At 34.5% G+C, this 14,436-nt stretch overlaps 3 protein-coding genes across 3 annotated transcripts in view; all 3 read right to left on the reverse strand.

Annotated features, from left to right (window-relative positions):
- Positions 1-2,019, reverse strand: part of LOC106332346 — a gene marked incomplete in the record, with an annotated part of 2,214 nt that extends 195 nt beyond the window's left edge. Inside the window, 3 exon segments of the mRNA XM_013770816.1 lie at positions 1-170; positions 1,127-1,326; positions 1,604-2,019. Coding sequence (XP_013626270.1) covers positions 1-170; positions 1,127-1,326; positions 1,604-1,883 — 650 coding nt within the window.
- Positions 2,020-3,135: 1,116 nt separating this feature from the next.
- On the reverse strand, positions 3,136-4,368 carry LOC106333831. The gene is made up of 2 exons (XM_013772228.1): positions 4,100-4,368; positions 3,136-3,959 (listed from the first exon to the last, which is right to left on the reverse strand). The coding sequence occupies exon 2, from the start codon at positions 3,943-3,945 to the stop codon at positions 3,259-3,261; it is 687 nt and encodes a 228-aa protein (XP_013627682.1). The 5' UTR covers positions 3,946-3,959; positions 4,100-4,368; the 3' UTR covers positions 3,136-3,258.
- Positions 4,369-7,940: 3,572 nt separating this feature from the next.
- On the reverse strand, positions 7,941-9,434 carry LOC106329760 (putative F-box/FBD/LRR-repeat protein At5g56810). Its single transcript, XM_013768404.1, has 3 exons — positions 8,538-9,434; positions 8,315-8,452; positions 7,941-8,216 (listed from the first exon to the last, which is right to left on the reverse strand). Exons 1-3 carry the CDS (start codon positions 9,432-9,434, stop codon positions 7,941-7,943), a joined length of 1,311 nt encoding a protein of 436 aa, XP_013623858.1.
- Between the last annotated feature and the right edge of the window lie 5,002 nt (positions 9,435-14,436).

The raw sequence follows: 14,436 nt of genomic DNA on the forward strand, positions 1-14,436 counted from the left end.
AGATCAAGATCGAGTCCACCGGTGTTACTCGACACGGATATTTCAGGATCTGGATGTCCGAGACAAGGATCAGTCAATCCTTGTTTCCAAACAACCTCTGTGGGCGACCCAGTGTGATCATCATCATTACATGGAATGGAACTATTTTCTTCAACGTTGCCTGCCGAAACCTGTTGAATATATAGATTGATAATTCAAGATTTTAAGTTTTTATAACAAATCAAGAAAATATATTTTCATATACTATTCTTATTATATAAAGCTTAGACTATAGTAAAATATCCACATTTTTGCTTATAAAGATTTTGACATCTGGAGTGGTAAAAATGTTGTCAGAAAGTGGTAAGAATATTTGGAAATTATATTATTAAAAACATACAAATTATGCCTGATCCTTTTGAAGATGTGACATTTTTCCGTTATGGACTTTCCTTAAAACCATTGAATTTTTTACTTTACCTACGATAGGCCTCGGACGGATCGGATATCCGGACAATTTTAAAGTATCCGGATCCAGATCCTTATAAGGCGGATCCATAATTTTACTATCTTTATCCGGATTCGGGGTTCTTAGAAATCCGAGTGTCGGATATCCTTCTAAAAATTGTAATATCCGACGGATATCCGGATCCGGATTTGGATTATTAAAATAAATAAAAATAATATTAATATATATATAAAATATTAACAATATTTTTTAAAAAAATATATATAATGTCTTTAATTATTTCTATGTATAATATTACAAAATTTACATAAAATTTATATATACTATTATAAAAATAAAAAAATATTAAATAAAATTAATTTTTATATATAGATATTACTATTTTTGAAATATTTATTAATAAAACTTACGGATCTGGATATCCGGACTTAAAAATTAAGATATCCGGATCCGGATCCGGCTTTGACGGATCCAACATTTTACTATTCGGATCCGGATTCGGCCCCTCCGGATATCCGGATTTTCGGATCGGATCCGGATCGAATCTTGGATCGAATCCGGATCTCGGATAAAAGTCTCAGGCCTAACCTACGTAGAGTTTAATTTCCTTTTGTTATATAGAAATTAGAAAATAAGATTGGAACGTTGACCAAAAAAGAAAATAAGATTGGAACTTGCCATATCGAAGAGGCTAGTGCGGCGTCTCTTGTGATGGAGAGTGGTGGCTTGACGAATGAAGTATTTTTGAGCATGACTTGCCACTTGTGTCGGAGATTTTGTAACGACGAAGTTTCTAGAGATTCCTCTCCAATCTCCTTTACCAAGCTTCTCTAATCCAATTAGAAACATCTGGTGCTCTTTTTCCGTCCATGGAACCCCTACTCATAAAGGGAAATTAAAAAAGCCTTAACAAAAGTTAACGATTATAAATACAATATTATTTTGTCCGCAATGAAGCGGTTGCATTGCATGCCATTCTTGTTTGATTAATTAACGTCAGAACAGTTGATTATAACACGGTTATATGGCACATCTTTGTGAGAAGTGTTTAACTTTATATGATAATATATTCTGCAACTTTATAACATGTCAATACTTATCATAGTCCGACGGACAAACCCAAACAAGAATGTAAAAATATGTCAAAGCTGTAACCTTTTTTGCGGTCGGGTGTTTTGTGGGTGAGACCGTCGGAGAGATAACCGGCGAAGGAAGAGGAAGGGGAGGAACATGCGGGTAAGCAATCCATGCTAAAGCTTTTCTTCATTGCGGCAGCCAAAATTGACGGAGGTGGAGGAGAACTGGGACCTGGTGGTGGTGAAGAGCCTGTGGTGTCTACATGAACACCAAAGAGCTTAATGACTCTGGTTTTGTTGGAAAAACATGTTCTTGAATTATGTCCTACGCTTCCACAGTGTGAGCATTTCCTGCCCATTGCAATGAATAAGCAAGAGGAAAGAGAAAGAAAGAGATTATGTTGATGATGAGGAGAGATTTTGGGGTTTATGTAGAATGGCGGAGAGCATAGAGATAGAAGATGATTGGATAGGCGAAGTTTATTTATTGGAGGATGCAACAACTTAAATGATGTAGTCCAAGTTGGTGTATTTCTATGTTTAGCCAATAAAAATGCGAGTTTAGGCTAGAAAAGGGGGATGGAAAGCTGTCTTTATCAGTGGGGTTTTGTCATTAATATGGACTAAAATGTAGATTATAATCTAACTGAAGTGGTCATAAAAATGAAATCTTCGTTTATTTTTCCCGTAGTTTTTTTATTTGAACTTGATTTTGCTTTGAATTTATGTTTTATAGAATCTGTGATTTGAAAAGAGAACGAGGTATACATAGCAATTAACAAGAAGGGAATACATATGAATTATAGTTACAAAAAATATGTATCATATAAAGGCTTACATCCTTCATAAGAAATGTAGCTTCGTGGTTGAGAGAGGGAAGACATGGATCCTCCAATAGTCTTGGGCTGGTGTGTAGTTGGATCATGGATGACCTAATAAAATGTGAATAAATAAAAACAAAACTACATTAATTTACTATTTTGTAAACTAGAAAATGACAAAAGAGCCTTATTTATTCGACAAAGACGTATTATATATTAATTTTTTTTTGTTTGATGGTAAATATAATTTGGATCTTATGTTTTCCAATATATTAGTTGGACGGAAGAGTCATCCACATACTATATTTTATTTTACTTAAAAGATTGCCTGATTTGTTAAGATATGTGTAATCGATAACATTATTAATCAATAGTAGACAACGCACTACTATCCAACAAGCAAGTAGCTATTTATTATCAATGGTAGAATTGGTCCGCAATATGGATTGCTTAGTTCGGAATGTCGAACTAGTAATTAGTATTGGAGGACAATGATGACGATTCATATATAATAATGTATTAATGTTGATTCTATCTTCTTTTGCATTTAGAAAAATATAATGTTGATTCCTTTCTTGTCAAAGATTCATGTTGATTCATATGGGTACAATGGTTAGGATTTTATGATTTATCATATACCATCAATGTTTGATTTATCATGCCAACATATTACACGGTTACTTCAATTCTAGTCCAATGAAAATTGTTTTTAGTGAAATAGGTGATTTTTTCTAAGTTAAAATTAATCGTTGTTTTCTTTTAACATGAAATGTTGCCTTCCAAGATAATATAACATACGAATTGCGAATTCATCCACAATGACAACAACACACATCACACTCTTTAGGTCGCTGGATTAACAACTTTTACATGCTTCTTTAACTAAAATTATGCAAACGACCAAGGATTCTCTCTACCGTCTTACTTTCTTGTTCTTTGAATAGCATTCTGAGGTGTCATGCCTCTTCTTCCTGCAAAACTCACACCATTTTTCACTCCCGGAAGCTTCTTCATCCATAAGTCTTTGCCACCACTCATCACCTCGCAACATCTCAACAACCTCAGTGATAGTAACGTCTTTTAAAGTTCGAATGTATGATACAGACTCGTTAAAACTGGCGGGTAACTTCGTAATAATCCTAAAGATGACATCATCATCAGGAATGTTTCTTCCATAGAACCTTAGCCGGTTCGCAAGATCCATCACTCGCCAAGCAAACTCATCAACACTTTCTTCTTCTCCCATTATCAAATTCTCATACACCATCCCAACATTCTGTTTCTTCATATCCCGAATACTCTCGGTTTCTCCGAACTCCGCCTTCAAAAGTTCCCATGCTTGCTTCGACGAGGTAGCTCTTGCTATCCGAAGAAAGATCGTGTCTGATACCGACATTTGAAGCATGTAAAGTGCCGACATATCCTTGATTCTCTGTGACTTAACCAACTCTTCTTCCATAGGCTGATCCGAGGTTTCACTCTCTATAACATCCCATAGGTCACGGGACATCAATAAGGTTCTCATTTTGATACTCCAAAGCTCATATTCGTTTCCATTGAACACCGGAACAAGCTGTTGCATCTGCGTTTGAGCCTCCATAGCTATGATTCTTTCTTCTTGTTGAAAATGAAGACCAAAAGTCATAAGCAACTACAAATCCACAAAACTACACACATGATCTATAGTTTTCTAATTATCCTAAACATGATCCGAAGACACTAAGCTCAAAAACTCCATTTTCTTTTACTTTTACCTTACAAAAACCTGGAGATTTCTAGTCAACACCATGGACAAGATTCAAGAACTTAAAGGACGTGGGGGGTTATTTTTTTTTGGTCAAACAAGATTTTATAGATAAGTAGTCTCTATGGAATTGTTTACAAAGATGATAACAAAGCCATACTGGCTTACAACTTTGCTGCAACAAAAGATATAAGCAATAACGGGAGATACGATCTCGACTTTGTGTCGGTGAGAAATCTATGCTTGTTACTCTGTTCTTCACTGTTTTAAGAGGAAGAAAAGGAGAAAAAGTCTTTGTTTCTTAACTCAATTATACACATCAAAGACACGTGCCACAAACACATGAATGGAAAATCTACCTAACGCATAGCTCTCCAAAGGATTTCAACATTGTAACTCAAGAAGACTACACCTCAATATTTAAATTTTAAATAAAAAACTACTTAAAATAATAATTATTTTTTTCAAAGAAAACTATATAAGTATTTTACTTTTTCTTTGGTCGAAATTTTGTTTTGTTTTTAAACATCTGATCCAATTAATAAGGATACTAATCAAGAAAAGAAAACTAAAACTGGTCGTAAAAACAAATTTTAAATATCAAACAATATCTCAAATTCTTAAAAATATATATAAAACCAGCACTAACAAAGATAAAAAGAATCATGTATTCATTCATCAATTCAATTAGAATTAGACCAAACAAAGCACTTGACTAAAGTCAACACCAAAACAAAGAATGCTTTATTCCCATCATCTGGCAAAACAAACGCTCTACTTACTCTGGACAGAGAGGAATCACAGCACAGTAATCACCGGAATGTCTCTCAGAGACAAACCCTCAACTATTCTCTAACATGATGCAATTTAGCTACAAACCAGACTTACTAAAAACTTTACTAAAGGCTTGTATATTTTTTTCTCCTTTTTTCTCATGCATTTAATTGAAAACGTTTGTTCAGAACAAAAGATAGATCGAAACCAAAAACGAAATCAAAACCAAAAAAACTTTTACTTCCCGCTCCTCTTCTCTCCGTGGTCTCTCCGTCGATGGCACTTGGGAGACTTTAACCTTTCTGATGCTCCGTTTGCTTTGAGAGACATTTTCCGAAGAGTTTGACGTTTCACGTTTGTCACCGAGACATTTTTCCACACCAGTGACCGACTCTTCTACAGATTCTTGAGCCGGTTTCGTATAGTATTCATGAACCAGCAAGAAATCAATGAGATCACTAATAGAAAGTGTTTCCGCTTCTTCGACTAACGCTTCATTAAATCTTAAAGGCAAAGAGGAAAGAATTTTCTGCACCACTTCTTTATCTTCGACCTCCCATCCACAAGACTTCATACGAAACACAAGTTCCATTAGCTTAGCAGTAAACTGATGAACTGTTTCTGTGTCACTCATTTTCATATTATGATACTCTTTCTTGAGATCAAGAAGCTTTCTAGCTTGAAACAAAGGACCTCCTAGTGATTTCACTAACAAAAGATCCCATGCCTCCTTTGATGATGTAGCAGACGCTATCCACGGAAAAATTTCAAAGGCTAATGCATTTTGGATCATATGAAGCGCTGTTGTGTCCTTCATTTCCATCCATTGTTTCCGCGAGGCTGAATCAGTGGATGATGATGATGATGCATAACCTTCTTCAAATTTTTGATATGCCGATGAAATTTCCTCTTGTTGAAATATTCCTGTCTCCACGACATCCCATAGATCGATAGCCTTCAAAAACGTTTTCATTTTTACGCTCCAACACTCATAATGAGTCCCATCAAACACAGGAACAACCATCGTCATAAGCCCTGAATCGAAACTTAAATTTTATTCCAATAAGTCAAAAAGGTATTGTGGGCAAAGATAAATATCTACACAAAAACACCTAACTATTAGCTGAACTATGGATCCATATCTGAATAATAACTAAAAAATCATGGAAGAATAAATAAGCATTTTTTTGTCAACGAAATATATTAAGTGGTTACAACCGGAGCCAATGCTCAACGGTAAAACGATAAAAACCTGAGTTAATCTCAAGCTGAACAACAAAGATAGTACACTAAAATTAGCACAAACACTAAAATATGAAGACTTAAATCATATATACATATTATTGTCATAGAGAACTGTCTAACCGCAAGTGGAGCGTTCGAACAAGATCCAAAAATATAAAAATTTAAAATTTAAAATTTTTTTAAAATGTATAAATAAATTATGGTAAGAAACTTTATAATTTTAGAAACATCAGATAAAGTTATTAAATTTTAAAATTACTTGATAAAATGAACAGGGTATAAAATTAATTTGAAACGGCCCTGCTGTCATGTTTTCAAACCAGAGCAAGTTTGCAAGGCACGTGCACGTTAATAGAGTTCCATAGGCATAACATTGTAGACATTTACAAAGTATTATGTAAATTATCGCCATAAGTTATAAAAAAATATAAGATCTTTTGAACTGTTGCCTCTTCCCAGCTTACGCATATGGAATTGTCAGATTCAGTAAGAACTAGGAGATGCTAAACTTGGTCAAAGAAAAACCCAGCAAATTCATATAAAACACACCATGTGAAAAAAAAACACAGTGGATTAATGAAGAAACTTTTGATCTGAAACCAAATCATTGTTTCTGAAAAGATTTATAAATTATTCAAAAAGAGAGATCTTGTAGTATTCGAAGGAAATCGACATTGTACCTGATTTTATCAAGTATACGAGCACATCCAAAAAAACAGCTCGCATATAACCCTAATATTTTCTATTTATAACCTAATTTTGGTATAAGACCGTGAAGTTTAAAAGGAAATATTCCGAGATCTTTGCGAAGGAAACGGCAGCCAAAATACAAAGCACCTTAAAAAAAAATCTCGCTAATTAGTTAAGATTTGTTTTGATTTTTCTATTATAATTTTTTTTAGAACAAATTTAGAAGATTTGTTTTGATTATAATCGGATTATTAGGTTTGGCGGTTAGTAAATTTGAGATGCCAAGTTGATGCCTCTTGGACGGACTCAACAACTGGAACGGGTTTGGGCTTTGTCTTGTTGGAGCTTGATAAAGAGGTGATCACCGGACAAAGAAAATGCCAACAGCTGAAATCTCCACTTCATGCGGAAGCGGAGAGCATATACTGGGCAATGAAGGAAATAAGCAACCGAAGTCTCCAACAAGTCAGTTTTGAGTCTGATTGCCTACAGGTGGTGTACATTATCCAGCACGTCAAACCTTGGCCTGTCTTGGATCCTGAACGGGATCAAATTGGCTCAATATGTTCTTCCTTTGATACTTTCTCACTTAGTTTTATTCACCAATCTTTGAATATTCGTGCGGATACTTTTGCTAAAGTGGCCCGATCAGTTGAAGAAGACTGCTCTTTAGTAGAGGTTAAGTTCCCCTTGAGGTCAGCTCATGAAGCGCATGTATGGAACAATATGAATTTGGAATGAAGCTTTTGATGACAAAAAAATTAAAAAAAATGGCAATGAGTTTGAAATCTTGTGTTCCTGCCTAGCCTAACCACTGAAGAGTTTTAAGATGGATGATGGATCAAACATTCATGATAAAGGCACCAGAGTTAGGTACGTAGCAGCATGCCATTCTGATTTACCTAGTTGAGTTTGAGAATTTTGTAGGTTAGAAAATGTTCGATTAAGCTCAGAATTAGTTGCCAACAATGTAGTTTGAGATATAGTTATCTTTCTTGAGCATTAAGATTTTCTGAGCTTTGCCCAAAAAAAAAAGATTTTCTGAGCAATTATAAGGAGCTAGCAAGCTATAATAGCTTTTTGATATTTTCTTAGGATTCATAAACTCCTCTGTTTCAAACCTTATAATATAATATAAAACGCTAATAATCCAGTAACAAGATTACAAGCTGACATGAACCTTTAGTCATAGATCTCAACTCCTTTTCTATCAGCATACGCTTCTCCGTGTCCGTTGAATATAGAGAGATCGTAGCAGTTTTCAAACAATGAGCGTTTTTCAGAATATAAGTGGCGACTTCATTCTCTTCCAGTGTTCCTGCATAGCCTATCCATTCAAGAGTTTCCAAATGGAAGCTCAAGCATTCAGGAACAGATCTCGGTTGATCCTCGATACCTCTCTTAGGAAACCAATGATTCTGAAAAAAGTAAGAGCGTTCAACTTAATTAAACCTCTTGAAACATATTACTGGACCGATTTGGTTTTCGAGCGAAAAACAATCTAATGTGATGTTACCTGGTTGAGCTTGAGAGATCGTAGCTTAGGATACTCTTCAAGAAAATGCGTAAGCAGACTCAACTGAATTGTATCGTAAATATGTAGTTCCAGATGAACAATCCGTTTGGAGATTAATGTACCCTTAAGATGTGAAGCCTGCACGCGAGACACAAAATCATTTGTAATGTTCAAAGGAAAACAAAACCTAGGTTGCGTGGAAAGAAAGTTTCAAGCGTTTTACCGATATTGAAGGGGATAACCTTAAGGAAAGATGCTCAAGTGCGCGGAAATAAGTTAGAAATTTCATGAGCTTCCCTGTTTCTGACTCAAGCAAAGAAATATTTGCCTCTACCAGCTTAGGCATATCCTCAACAAAATTAAAACAACCTCCACGATCGTTGATCTTTAAGTTGTTCAAAGAAGGAGTGTTTATCTCGAATCTTAGATCATCGTAACAATGATATACAGATTCTGTATCAATGGATAATCTCTGTAGAGTAGGGACTGATATAGTGAACATAAAACGGCCATGACTGCAAAGTCTTTGGAGGTAGAGATCTTCAAGAACAGGACAAGCCGATAAAACTCTTTTGAAAGATTCTTCTTTGTACTGAAACCTCACACGTTTGAGGTGCAAAATTTTCAGGGAAGGGAAACAAACAGGAGAGTCTACAACGTCCACAGCAATCCTGCCTTCGAGTTTCAAGACAAGGAGTGTTTTGAAGACTTTGAGGTTATTTGGGAATCTGATGGGAGAGTAAAAAACCTGATGATAATTCAAAGTGATTATGATCTCTAGGAGAATGGAACGGATGTTTGGGAATAAGAGAGTATCTATGGAATCAGAGTATTTCCCAAGTTTGATGTTTAGGGTTTTGAGAACATGAGCTTCGTGTAATGGCAAGGACATGCGACAAAATTGGTCAAATCCAAGGGAACCATTGTAGGGACATGTTTCGTCATACACAAGCGTTGGCATCATCTTCCACACATAGTTCCATCGTTTAGACAATAAGCTTGTGGACACTGCGATTCTTACCGGAACCAATGAGAGGATTCGAAAGAGCAAGTCATCAGGTAGGTGACTGATCGTATCAGAACATGTTACCTCTTCAATTCCCAATCTCGCAGCTTTCATCGCCCAGTCGTTTGAGATATGAAACCCTAATTTTTGTTAAGGTTTCCTCTCCTTTTCACATATTATTTGTGTATTATATAACTTAATAACAATAGTTTATTTTAACATTCATATCTTTGATATTTTTTCAAATGCATAAGTTGATTTCTTTGCCAAAAAAAAGCATAAGTTGATTTCATACCTTTTTAGTAAACATATTTATTGATTACAATATTTTACTATTTCCTGCCTATGTATGATTTATTTTCAACAAAATATTTGGTTTATTAAATATTAGTGTTTTAAAAAAAAAACTATGTTAATTGCATGTGTAATAATATAAGTAAGATGAGCAATCTACAAATTTAATGTTTTTCTCCTACTTGCGCGTAAGATGTTCAGAGCAGTGGTATTAAAAACTATAAAGCTATCATAGCTTCATCTTATCGTTGGAATCATAACATCCGAAAGAAACTAGGTCAATCAAAGAAAAAAACAGCTCTATTTTCAAAAATTGTATAAAATCACAAATGTTGATATAATCTATACTATTAAAACTGAAGTACAAATATAAACTAACTCATAAATTAACTATTTTAATACATTTAATGCCACTGAAATATTAATAAATCTTAACTTTCAGTATTTATTGCATTTTTCGAATTTGAATCATACTACCTAAATTGATTTCATAATTAATTCTTTACAAATAATAAGTTTAGTTAACTCATTTTATGCAGCAATATATATTTTCACTTTCATTATTAGGTGCTCATTTCTTTTCTTTAATCAAAACTACTTCCTATAACCTAGCTTACGCCTAAATAATATTTACTAAAGACTGATTTAGTTAAGCATATGCAATATTTACTAAAGAATCTTCCATTTTTACGCTCATATATCAACGAAAATATACATATATCTTTTATATTTAAGTAATCGATTAAATAAAAATGAAACCCTAATGTTTGTTAAGGTTTATCTCTTTGCACTACAAGAAAACATCAATATTGCTACAACAAGAATAGTTATAAGATAGTTGCAAATGAAGAAAATGCAACTATTTTGCAACTATTATATATAGTTAGAAAAAGCTCGTCGCAAAAAAGGATAGTTGCAAATTAGTTGTGAAAGAGCGACTATAGTATAACTATACAACTAGTGGCATATTAGCAACTAACTTGTGACTAAAGCTACGGTTGCACAAAATTTAACACCACACCTTTTAGTCATACTTTCGTCATAAAACTGTAGTTGCTATTTAGTCTCTTTTCTAATTTGCAACTAGTTTACAACTTTTGTAATTATAAGTATTTTTCTTCCAGAATATTATTTAGTTAGAAGTTAGTGGCTAAAGCTAGTAACTAATTGGTGACTACTATTTTGATAGTTAGTTACAAATTAGTCATAAAGATTTATGACTATTTAACAACTACATTATTGATATCTTTACGAATTAGTATCAAAAATTTAGTGGTTAATAAACTCTTAATTTATTAAATACTAGGGCCGGTCCGCCCTACGGGCGGGATGAAAATTTGAAAATAATTTAAATAGTTAGAGTAAATATTTAATATAATTTTTAATAATTAAAAAAATACATATTAGTTAAATTTTGTACATGTTATTTATTTGAAAACTTAATTTTTTTTTTTGACAGCAACACATTCACAGACTCATATGTTGATAATTGTTTTTTTATTTATATTAGTTATATTTTTTTTTTATTTGAAGACTAAATAAACCATGATATGTTGATAATTGTTTTTTTTTCTCTTGGGATGGCAATCACATCATTTTTTGTAATTTTCTGGAGTTTGATGAATTTAAAGAAACTCGTAAGAAAAACAAACTTGTAATTTTAGGTTAGGTAAATATATATATGATAAAAATTTATTATTAGGACGGTTAATTGTTAGTCATGTTAACCGGAAACAATAACATTAAAGTATTGCATATCGACATGTTGTGCTGTTTAAATTAGATATAAACCAATAATTTGACTTATGTGTAAGTTTCAGTATGATGTTTTTCATCAGAACGGGGAATATAAAAATCTAAAATAAGACATAGTCGTTTGTTGAGGAAATTTAAAATAAAACAGAATTGTGAATCTATGCGGCCTTGTATATATGCTGGTTGCTTTCGCTGCGAGTCATGAGATGTTCCAAGTGAGTAGTGCAAAGGAATGGTGTGCTTAGTTTCTGTAAACGAAATCAAGTTTATACTGATATATAAACTAAATGTTTAGTGCTAACCTGAGACACTCGGACATCCTCGAAGATTTTCTTGTAGAATACCAACATGACTACTGTCTGTAGATACGATCTATGTTTTTACATGCAAAGGCTTTTCGTGACTCTCGGTCAAAGAGAATCTTTACTCTTGAGAGCTTTAGACAAAGTGAAGCTCTTCAACTCCCTGAGACAAAAGCTGACTATTATGTCTCGTAAATTAATCCTCTTTATCTTGCTGATGATGTTTTGCTGAGTTAGACTGCTCTTTTTCGCGTTTATGAATAACTTGAAAGTTCTTGTATGACTACTGCTTATAAACATTGAAGTTAAGGTAGTATACAATGGATTGGAACTTGCTCTAACACTTGCAATGAAATAGTGTGTTTTGATTTATTAATTTGGATCTTAAGATAGCAGAATCATGCTCTTCAACCAGGTTAACTTTAAGCCATCAGATCAGAGTATCAAAAATTCTTACCCCCAATCGGATATCCAAAACATTCATTACAATTACAACTTTTCTTTTGTTCATGACAAACACAACTTTTACATTTATACATACATAAGGAACAAACGATCCATCCCTAACCTTTTCTGCGACGAACACCATGTCAATCCCAATTAGCTTTCCTCCTTTATTAACATTCTAGATCCCCAAAACCAAAGCAGAAGTGTGACCACAACCTGCTTACTACGCCCTGGCTTCAATTCGGAGAGATGGATTGGAATTTGCCATGACGGGAGGTTCGAAATGGGGTAACGCAAAGGAGATAAAACCATTATGATCTTTCCACTTTGTCATCAAATCCTTATATGCAGAGATCATCCACGTTAAAGAATAGATCGTCGAACTGAATTGAAGTAAACTTAGTTGCACTCATGAAACAAATTGATAACCGAGTTAATGAAACGTTGCGTTTCAGGAAAGGGGACACGTGATGACTTCACGGAAAGCGACTTTGTGACATGGACGCCTACGTGGCACACTCAGGTGAGAAAAATCCTCTTTTATGTATATAGATTAGTTCCTAATTCAAATTTAAATATTAATTTCATATTAATTAAAAAGTTAAATTACAAAGATAAATACATATATATATATACAAAAATACACCATCATCGTCTCTATGAGTTCATCCACTGCACGGGTTCCGCCACCGCATTCTCCACCGGCTCCGGCACAACGACGAGGCACCACGTAGACTCGGAGTGATTATCTGAAGCGACGACTGGATCTGGTTGTGGAGCGACCAGTGTTGGTCTGATACACACGGACTCGGCCGTTCCGATCCGATCTGTTACGTCACAACCACCACCGGCACGTCTTCTGCGTCACGCCACAATTTCTCCTCCCCGTTTCATCACTGCTACTTCTCAGATCTGTAAACAAAACAAAAAACCAGTTAGAAATTGTATAATAAGATGAAGAGAAAGAAAGAATACCAAGAGAAATGAAAGAAGAAAAATAAAAAAAAGTAGCGATGAGGGGAGAGCAAATAAAAGGAAGACGAAGAGAAAGCCTGAGAAAATTCAATCTTTGAAACTAACGATGAGAAAGCACTAAAGTTTCCAAAATCTCTCTCTTTCTTTCTCTCTAACATCTTTCTAAAGGCGGTTTCAGAAAAAGCTTATCGTTGGTGGCCGGTGGCTTTAGCCATCGGTTACCATCTTCTCTTTTTTTGTTTTTTTGTTGTAAATATCTTCGATCTTCTAGATCGATTGTTTTTTCCGCTTGTCGAATTTTCTCTTCGCTTAAGCGATTTCGGTTGATTCCGTTTAGCGGATATCTCTATTCCGTCGCGGATCTTTTGTTCGCTTTGGCGATTGTATTATAGTTTTTGTCTTTCTGCTTCTCTTCTCTTTGTGAACTTCTATTCCGATCAACCATGGAAGCTTTGATTCTATTTGCTGGTTATGCTCTGTTTTATTTTGAAATAGGAATCAATCTTTGCTCTGTGTCACAAGCAAAGTTTCCTTGTTGGTAAAGAACAGAGATGATAGTTGAAGCAGTGGGGAGATTCAGCACAGATTCAGATGAGGCGGAGTCTATAAAAGACGTTCCGACAAGGATTTGTTGCTATCTCCTTGAAGCTTCTCTCAAAGTTCACCTCTAGTAAATTGAAGAAGAACTTCCAGGGATTGACGGCTATCAAGAGTTGTAGAAGCAAGCAAGTGGAACAAACTTTCCGGAGAGACAGACCGGTGTTTTGGTACCGACATGTAGCCGGCGAACCATGGATCAATCTCACCGTTTCCAGAAAATTCGAAGCTCCTGCAAATGCTACACGTGTTTTGCATTAAGTTAATATTATCTTTTTAGCTTGGGCTTCGTATTGGGCTTAATTTCAATTTTGTAAGGGAATGGTTTGTCTACTTGTAATGGGTTTTCGTTTAATAAAACGAAATGGTTGACAAAAAAAAAAACGATGAGAAAGCACTCAAGCAGAGCAGAGAAAGAAAAGAAGAATTAGAAAAATTTAAAACTTGATTAAATCGTGACCATTAGTTTTACTGATATCAACGGTGGATAACTAACAAAGGTCAATGAGGGGTGGGCGTTCGGGTATCCGTTCGTGTTCGGATCAGGTATTTCGGATTTTCGGGTATTTCGGTATATAGGTGTAGAACCCGTTCGGGTATTTCTGTATTTCGGGTCGGGTTCGGGTATTTTTAGTCTGGGTTCGGTTATTTCGGATCGGATTCGGGTATTTAGATTTTGAAAAAACAAAATTAAATTTTCATTTCTCAAATTTCTTATATTTAAAAATATAACTTTCACTTAACTA

Source organism: Brassica oleracea, chromosome C3, assembly GCF_000695525.1.
Source record: "Brassica oleracea var. oleracea cultivar TO1000 chromosome C3, BOL, whole genome shotgun sequence".
In the NCBI taxonomy this organism is placed as follows: Eukaryota; Viridiplantae; Streptophyta; class Magnoliopsida; order Brassicales; family Brassicaceae; genus Brassica; species Brassica oleracea.

What these genes read in the sequence shown, in the direction of transcription:
- LOC106333831 (XM_013772228.1), bottom strand. Translation starts at nt 3,945, where the DNA reads ATGGAGGCTCAAACGCAGATGCAACAGCTTGTTCCGGTGTTCAATGGA.
- LOC106329760 (XM_013768404.1), bottom strand. Translation starts at nt 9,434, where the DNA reads ATGAAAGCTGCGAGATTGGGAATTGAAGAGGTAACATGTTCTGATACG. An exon ending in GGTTATCCCCTTCAATATCG is followed by an intron (nt 8,453 to 8,537) that starts GTAAAACGCTTG and finishes TCTCGCGTGCAG; the next exon opens with GCTTCACATCTTAAGGGTAC. An exon ending in GATCTCTCAAGCTCAACCAG is followed by an intron (nt 8,217 to 8,314) that starts GTAACATCACAT and finishes TACTTTTTTCAG; the next exon opens with AATCATTGGTTTCCTAAGAG.